This window comes from Cenococcum geophilum (genome assembly GCF_001692895.1).
Source record: "Cenococcum geophilum 1.58 unplaced genomic scaffold K441scaffold_27, whole genome shotgun sequence".
In the NCBI taxonomy this organism is placed as follows: Eukaryota; Fungi; Ascomycota; class Dothideomycetes; order Gloniales; family Gloniaceae; genus Cenococcum; species Cenococcum geophilum.
Window position 1 is genome coordinate 213,235 of NW_027137585.1, and position 9,186 is coordinate 222,420.

Sequence of the window (9,186 nt, forward strand, 5' to 3'; positions counted from 1 at the left end):
AGAAGTATAAGAAGTACTACTATAAGGCAAATAATACCAGCGCCTATTACACAGCGATCGTTCTTAATCTAATACTTAAGATACAGTGGTTTTAAGACAACTAGGGGGAGCACAAAAATAAGAAGGTTTAGATTCTAAAAGTTAAAGCTCTTATAAGAGAGCTCTGGCTTAAATATAAAGGCAAGCTATAAGGCGCGCCCTTAGTAAATATATAAAATTCTATAAAGCCGTCACCAAAGCTAAAGACTTACGCTTCTGCTCGCAATCACAAGCGCCTCAAAACGGTGCACTCCGACGACGTTACTACTACGCCTATTACCATCGCCGACCGTCTTCAGGAATATTTAGAAACGAACTACCTCAGCATAGGCAACTTTAACGATTTTAACGTTATACAATACTGGCTAGATCGCTACGAGAGCCAGCCCAATCTTACTCAGTTTACTCTTAATATACTTATAATACCGCCTATATCAAATAAGTGCGAGCGACTCTTTAGCAGCTGCAAGATCCTCTTAAAGGACCATCACTCTCACTTATAAATAGATATTATTAAGGCCAATAAGTGCCTCCGCCACTAGTATAGGCAGCGTGGTCGATTAAGCGGCCAGTCCATAGTCTAACTAACGCCCAATTAATCGCCCTATTTTTAGCTACCCAATCCAGTCAGTCCATAAGGTTATTCATCTTAATCCGGATTACATCCAATTAAGGCCGGATATTAGGTATAGAAGTAAGTATTAGTAGCAGTATTAAAAGTAGCTGATAACGGTATAGGCCTAGGAGGAAATAAGCTTTAGGATAGATCTAAGAGTTAGTTTATAAGCCCTAAATTAACTTAATTTAATAGTAATACACGCTATTAGAAGCCACTATATTAGAGGCGCGGACAGGAGGCCTTCCGGTAGAGCTATTATAGTAAGATGGCCTTATATGGTCATTCACCCTAAAGTCAGTTTAGTAATGGGCTTAGGGGAGGTACAAAATCGGGCCTAGACCAGCCAAAAGTTGCCCAATTTACGTCTTATATACGCTACTTAAAAGCCCAAGCGTAATAGAATCAATATCACTGCATTAGGTGGTAATTAAGGGGTAGGGGATTAGGTAGTAGTAATTAAGGAGGCATATTACGGGGTGTTATAAGATTTAAGTTATAGGGGAGGCCCATACATATAACCTTAATCCTATTAATCTAATTAGCTAGATTAAGGTTTAAACCGTACGCAGAAAACAACTTTAACTTACCCGCATCATCAACTCCTTTCTCTCACCAACACTACACCATCGCCACATCTAATTTCACTATTCTAAGGCGTAGAAACTACTTTAATATAATCATAATGGCTGCCAGAAAATTTGTTACGCGTTTAAAGCACGCGCTATTATACGCGTGTTATAACAAGAACGCGAACGTGATGCGATTAAAATCACAATATAAAAGGTTAATAACCCTTAAAGAGAACTCTCTACCAAGTCGTTTCTATATCATTAAACTACCTCTTTTACTTCCTCTATCTGTCAATTATTATAGATCGCTTTATTACTCAAGTTCCAACCGCCTCCTACTACTCTATAGGCTCTTCTTATAGCCACGCGTCGTCTTCCAATAGCTCTAGCAGCTTACCAAGCTGCCTTCACAGCAGCCCTCTTAAGAGCACTTACTCTCCTATAGGCTCTACTATTTAAGAAACCGCTGATTATATTATTATAGACTCTCCTCCCAATAATTCCAAAGCAGAAGACTCTGATATTTATTAAGGAAGCAATAAAAAGCAATTTATAAAAAACAACCGTCGAGCAATAACCCGGAAGGACCTTCCATTCAGTTACAAGCCTTCCTTTCTACGCCGCCGGCGCGCCCGGAAGTCATATATATGGGCTTATAGCTATCCAGTTAAGAACCAAGCTAGGCGTAATTACTAGGCCTGCGAGCAGTATACGTTAAGCTCTAGATACTTTATTTATAATACTAATAATCTAACAGCAAGTAATAGGCGTCTTCCAAAAAGCTCAGCATAACTTTATATTTGCTACAAGTGGAACTTCTTATATTATTAAACACCTCCAGAGGCACCACCGTATCAGTCACAACGGTGCTAATCTTACTACTAAGAATCCTTCTACCTCTCCTACCTCTCCTACCTCCAGAACCGCGCCCACAATGTCCTATAACCTAGTTACCCCAATTAATTTAGATAAGGCGCGGAAGCTATTCACTAAGTTTATTATTATAGAAGGAATCACCAGGTGCCAAAGCACAAGCCCTTAGCTGCAGCGCCTTATTAAGCTCTTAAATCCTACCGCAGATAGTATCTACCCTAACTCTTATAATACTAGCCATAAGTGAATTAAGGCATAATACATTAAAGCCTATAAAGCCGTTACTAAGCTTTTATGGAATGCAATTAGTAGGATATATATAAGCTTTAACGCTTAAAATTCACGCAGTAACCTCTGTGTTCTATTAGTGGTGGCCCACTTTACTAACCAGCTCGGCCATCTATAGGCTCTTCCAATTAGCTTGCCTAAAATCTATAGCTCTAAAACTAGTAAGAATATAGTAGCTCTTCTCTCTAGCGTATTCAAACGCTATAATATTACCTATAAGCTTAGCTTCCTCATTACCGACAATACGACCACAAATAATAGAGTCATCAATCTTCTATCTACCCGGTATAGATAGGACGCTAAGCAACACCGCATTAGGTATTCTGGCCATATCCTTAACCTTATAGCAAAGGCAATTATATTTAGCGACGGTATAAGCCTTTTTAAGAGGAGGCTTACAAGCATAAGCGAGGAAGATCAGTACACCAAGTAGAGGAAGAAGAGCTTAATTGGTAAGGTGCATAATATCGTTCAATAGCTGCGAGGCTCGCCCAAACATATACAGGCCTTTAAGGAGCTCCAGAAGTTCTACCCCTCTCTTAAATTAAAGCCAGATAAGTTATTTAAGGCGTATTCACTACCAAGCAATAGGGGAGTTAGGTGGAACTCAACGTTCTTACAGGTAGATACTAGTAAGCAAAGCTTTTATATTATAACTCTAGAAAAAATCGTTGGCAATATTAGCCTCCCACCCGCCTTAATAATCTTCCTAATTCTTATTTTTTTTATTCTCCTATTTTAGAGCATTAAAAGAGGCCTTATATTATGCAGCTCCGCTATTTAGAACCTTCTTATATAATAGTGTTAATACTTAGATAAAGACTGGCAATTTAGCTTTTATATTACGGATTTCCTTACAATACTCTCCTTATCAAATCGTCTATTTTCTTTCCTTAATAAATACGTAGCCATCTTAAAAATATTACTAAGCACCGCATCTTATATGGTTTTAGTATAAACTACAGCCAAATTATATATATGCAAGTACCGTATATCTATTTATTAAATAGCTTCTAATTTTTTCCTACAGTACTGCCACTTCGCAATGCAATTAACATCACCTATTCGCGCCACATAGCTCTATCGCGAGACCGCCTTACAGGCGATAACTGGGCTAAATTAGAACAGTTTTATTTACTACTTTTACCTCTATAGGAAATAACAAAGCAAATTAAGGGTAACGCCAGCGACGGCTCTTATAGAGCTTTATAGGAGGTGCTCCCTATAATAGATTATATTTTAGAGCACCTAGAATCTACTACGAAGGAGCTCCAATATAAGCCAAATAGCTATTTTAAAACTGGTACGAATTTTACTAGTCTATTAAAGCTCAATTACTAACCCCTCTATGTAAAATAGCTGTGGATTTTAGCCACCTTAAGATACGAAGCTACTACTTACGCACCAATCTTACACCTGCTTATCGAGCAGCTGTTATCCTATATCCTACCCTCAAGTTTAAATACTTTAAGGAGAAGTAGGCAGAGAATAAGGCCTAGATTAAGGACTGTAAAACTACAGTAAAGGCCTACTAGGTTAACTATATGCAGCAACATCAAATTGCAGTTATAGCTAAGGAGCAAGCTGCTGCATCTAAATTAATACCTCAACCAACTACACCTAAAGATCCTAAAGAAGAGAAGCTTTTACCATTTAGGCGCTTTTTATAGCTCACAGGTGTTAAAGAGCGAAAGCTTGAAGATAAGTTAGAGAGATATTACGCCTTAAAGCCTAATATAGAAGTTCGCAACCCCATTAAGTGGTAGCTTAATTATCGCGAGGAGTATCCTAACCTTTATATACTAGCTCTAGAGCTTCATTCTTACCCCAGAATAAGCTCCAAATACAAACGGATCTTCAGCAACACTAGTAGGATAGTAACACCCAATCGTAATCGCTTTTCGGCTGCATTGTTAGAAGAGGAAGAGTGCCTAAGGAAGTAGTTAAGAATGGGTGTTCCTGGTGCTTAATTAGGTGTCAGATTTGCTACATTTCATTACTTATTCTACTTGGTAATATAGTAATATTTAGCTTCTTATTTTCTGCTATCATTAGTTTTAAAATCAAGATCTATTCTAACACCATGCCAAGGATCACAATTGAGATTTGGGCTCTAGATCTATAAGCGATCGATATTCTAACGCCGAGCCTCAACTTGAGCCTCACCACCATGCCAAGGATCGCGAGTTCCATTCAAATCGCCCGATTACGGGCGTTTGTAATCGGGCCTTATTAATCTGGCCAATCCAACGGCTCCAATTAAGAGGCCAATCCGTCCATCTAATCCTTAACGATCCAGACGCCGGGCAACTAACCACGCTAAGTATGGGCCTCCGCGCAAGGGCACGTTTAACAATACAGATGTCAGAGTTACAGAGGGAGAGCCTATACCACAAATGGTATCACTAAAGGAGGCCTTAAGGGCTCGAGTTGCTGCGTACCAAAAAGCTATAGAGGAAGCTACAAAGGCGGTAGTAGAAGCGGCGGCAAATGCGGCAGCAAATGCAGCAGCGGAGGCAGCTCCGGAGGAGCCAGGTAGGCCAGGTGAGCCAGTAGTTATAGAGCCAGATGAGGGCGAGAATAAGAGCCACGATGAGGACGCATATGCTGCCTTTGAGGAGTCGATTGAGGTAGAAGATTACAAAGCTTCTTATTTAGAAGCTTTGTGATTTTAGGGTTAATTTAGTACGTTCTTCCTTTCTTACCTTTTCCTTACCCTCTGCCAAGACTTACTATTTATAGTATATAATTAATCTGGAGCCGTATTAGAGTCCTGGAGCTCCACCACCTATTTACTATATGGAGTGGATTTGGGGGTCAAATCCACTCCAACCCAGTCCAATAAGATCACTGCTAAGAGCTGCTGCCATTCTCTTGGGCAAGCTATAGCTCTTAATGCAAGCAGTAGCTTGCGAGATCACATAGGATCTCTGAGCCGAAGCTCTTGAGGTAAGCCGTAGCTTAATGAGAGACAACCGCCTACGGTTTAGTCTCTGCAGCCTTCAGGCTGACAGCCGGAGAGTCTCCGGATCGGGCCGTAGCCCTTGGACGAGCCGTAGCTCTTGATGCAAGCTAGAGCTCTTGGAGCGACCAAAGCCTTGCAAAAAGATGATCGCGTACGATCTTTAAGCCGTAGCTCTTAGACGAGCCGTAGCTCTAAGAGACAACCGCCTACGGTTTAGTCTCGGCAGCCCTTTGGCTGACAATCGGAAACTTTCCGGGTTGGGCCATAGCCCTAATTGCATTTAATCTGAAAGAGAGGGTAGTAGCTGTAGCTTTAAAGACTAGCCGTCAGTTCCTTAGATAGCTATTAAATAGCAATCGGATAGCCTCTAGGGTAGCTACATCTCTTTAAGGACGTTTAACCTTCTAATCTCTGTTGGTGGGACCTCTGTAGTAAGTGAACCGCGGTTGGCTATAGAGTGTTTGCAAGCTTAATCACGTAGGATCCCCCTTAACTCCTGCTAGAAAGCTTTCGGATAGTAATCGAATTACCTTTGGGTTGCCGTCGGGGCAGAGCTACACCGCTGCACTGCTAATCGTATGCAGGTGTACCAATCGCCAGGGGATGATCGCGTACGATCTGGATAGCACCGACCCTTAGCCAGGTAGCTACCGTCTCCCTTGTCTCCTAATCCGTATCTACCACTATAAGCGGATGCGATCTGCCAGACGTCTGCTGGTGTAGCTGCTCTGCAGCATACGCGATCGTCCTAGGTAAGGTAGAGGACCTGATCCGTATTCCAACACCGTTATGCGGATGCGATCTCTAGGCGTCTGCTGGTGTACCTGCTGTGTCGCGGTGAACGCGATCGTCCTAGGTAAAAATGGAGGATCATGAAATTGCTTGAGGGCGAAGCCCTTGGCTTGCTGCAGGCTACTACCCGCAAGGGTATAGGATTGGTTTGAATGTAAGGCACATTACTAGGGTGTATAGTAGGGAGCAGGCAAGCCGAGCATGAATCACAAGAAGAGTCGATGGAAGAGGACGATATGGTAATGAGGGTAGGCAATAGCCTAGTACAGAGGCGCACCGATGAGGAGGGAAGGGCTGTAAGCCTAAGGAGCTTATAAGGAGGTGCCAAGCCTAGCCTTTAGCTAGGCCTTGGCTACCCCTTAGAGCTCCTAGGCGATGCAGCTAAGTAAGGGACCAAAAGTACCCTTACACGTTACCATTATTAACAATTATAAGAGGTAGTGGTAGTACTTTATAAGTTATAGGTTTACCCTTTAAGAATTACAGTAAGTTTACATAAAACGTTAGATATATTTTTATCTTAGTTAGTAGTTTAAGCCTATAAGCGTACGGGCTTAGTATCTTCTTAATTTAGTATAGGCCCGTAAACTTCCAGTTTAGTTTCTTTAAGGGTTATTAAGTCTTTAGGTTTTATATATTTAGGTAAACTATATTACCTTTCTTAAAGTCCTACGCAAGAGCTTGTTCTTTATTTATATACTATTTCTATACTATTTAAGCGTACGCTAATTTACTTTATAATAGTTCCGTTAACTACTTTATTTAATTAGCAAAGTTATACGCGTTAATTAGTTAAATCCTTTTAATTATAGGTCCTATTATATTAATTTTGGGTTATAGTTTAAATCTAAGTTAAGGGTTTTATCCGTAAGTTATATAAAACGGCATTACGCCTATTAATTTATTTCTTATATTATTTACAGTAAACTTAGTTAAAGGTAGCTATATTTCCCAGTTATTTTATAGGTATTATTCTATAATCGCGTTTACAATTTTAGTTTAACTATCTATCTTTAGATAAAATGCAGTTAAGAGTTATATTTATATACTTAATTGCTTATATAGGGCTTACTAGAAGTCTAAAACGAACTAGCTTCTATAGTTAGATATTATTAAATTAGGAAGTCCGTATAGCTTAAAGATATACTTAATAAAACATTTAGCTACTAATATTGTATTTATTAAGTCTATAGGAATTATATATTACATTTTTATAAAATAGTTAATAACTACTATAATATTTATAAACCTATTATTATTAGGTAGGTTAACTATAAAGTTAATTAAGATATCTTACCATCTTTATATTAGAATTGGCAACGGTTAAAGTACTCCTTACTTCTTTATATAAGAGGTCTTTTTATACATATATATTTTATATACTTAAATATATTTTCGTATATAGTTATATATTATAGGCTAGTAATATACTTATTAGATAATCTTATAGGTCTTTATATAGCTAGAATACCCTACTATAGAGAAATTGTATATAAATTTAAGTATCTTAAATTATAAGGGTTTTGAATTTGGAATTACTATTTTCTATTAATAGTATAACTAATTATTACGGATTTTGCATTTAGCGAGTATAATATCCTTATATTACCGTTTCTCTATTTAAATTACTTTTATTATATCTACTATTTAGAGGTTATTCTTATATTTATACTCTATTAATGTAAGAGGCTAGTCTGACCGGAACGTATAATTATCTAATTAATAGTGTAGAATAAGAGTCACAGGTAAGTAGAAGATAAGTTAAGGTAGAACGATCTTTATAAATAAAGGATAAATGCTTTTTAACCTCTTCTATTTAGAGACTAATTGCTAGTTCTTCTCTAGAGGAGAACCAGCTCCCTATATAATCCTTTTAAGACGCTAATAAAACCCTTTGCCCCTTATCTGTCTAACTATATCTTCTAGGACGTAGATAGAACATAGATAAGACCTCCTTTTGTCTTATCTAATATATACCTTCTAAGGAATTCCGTTACAATTACCTCCCCTTTAAGGGTCTTAGTCTTTTAAGACTTCGCCTCTACTAAGCTTTTATAAAGTTCTAGCTAAAACCACTAGGGAAAATTCTTAGTAGAAAGGTACTCTATAATGCGGCTTATAGCTAGTTCTTTACTAGTGTAGAACCTTACTTTATCCTTAGTTCCTCTACTCTTCTCCTACTATAGCTCCTTATAATGCCTTTATAATAAAACTAAAATAATAATAATAAAAATTAGATAGGATTTACCTTTCTTATTATAAGAGTTTGTTATAAGTTAATCTAGAGGTTGTCCTATATAACGCGTCCACAAGCCACTATCCCTATTTACCTAAAATGGGTTCTAATAATAACGTCTTTATTTTAATTTTCTTCTAGTTTATAAGCTGTCGCCTCTTACGCGTCTTTTTATTAATAATACTATTCGTCTTATCTTTTAGTAGACTGTTTCCTCTATATTTCTACTTTTAGCTTCTATATCTCTAGCTATTCTTTTATAACTACTTTATTCTCTTTTTATAATACATCTATAAGTAATAGGATCCCTATTTTATCTCCGTTAATAATACTAACTCCCTATAATATTCTCTTATAATGGCTTAAGGTTATACTGCGCGTCCCCAAACTAGCAGTGATGTTGTTTTAATGCCACCCCAGACTACCTCTATTACTCCTATAGTAATCTCTCTAAAGTGCTACCGTCGTTGCGTTTACGCGCTTACGCTAGACCCGTCCTACGCCTATAAAATACCTTACTTTAGTAAAAATAAATCTAAGTGTTCCTATTACCGCAGTAGGAGAAAAACCTGCGTTCTAGTATTTTCTATTCTATCTTATTCTAAATTTCACTAATTATATTAAATCCCCGCTATCTATACATGTAAGACTCGCAAGCTCTATTACGCTATTTAAGATTTCCGCCTATATCTAAATAGCGATAAATAGGGATAGAAGGTATCCACTCTTACTTATAGGCTTTTTAATTTAATAAGGATTTCCACTACTATAGAGATGTAATAATCTTAGATATATAGTATCTAAA

The 9,186-nt window shown here is 37.9% G+C and overlaps 2 protein-coding genes across 2 annotated transcripts; both read left to right on the top strand.

Annotated features, from left to right (window-relative positions):
• Positions 1–308: 308 nt before the first annotated feature.
• Positions 309–503, top strand: K441DRAFT_424290 (uncharacterized protein; the record flags this gene model as incomplete). The annotated part of the gene is made up of 1 exon (XM_067641572.1): positions 309–503. A coding segment is annotated over one exon (195 nt), but the record flags the coding sequence as incomplete, so codon positions are not given.
• Positions 504–4,163: 3,660 nt separating this feature from the next.
• Positions 4,164–4,331, top strand: K441DRAFT_566340 (uncharacterized protein; the record flags this gene model as incomplete). Its single annotated transcript, XM_067643738.1, has 1 exon — positions 4,164–4,331. A coding segment is annotated over one exon (168 nt), but the record flags the coding sequence as incomplete, so codon positions are not given.
• Positions 4,332–9,186: the final 4,855 nt, after the last annotated feature.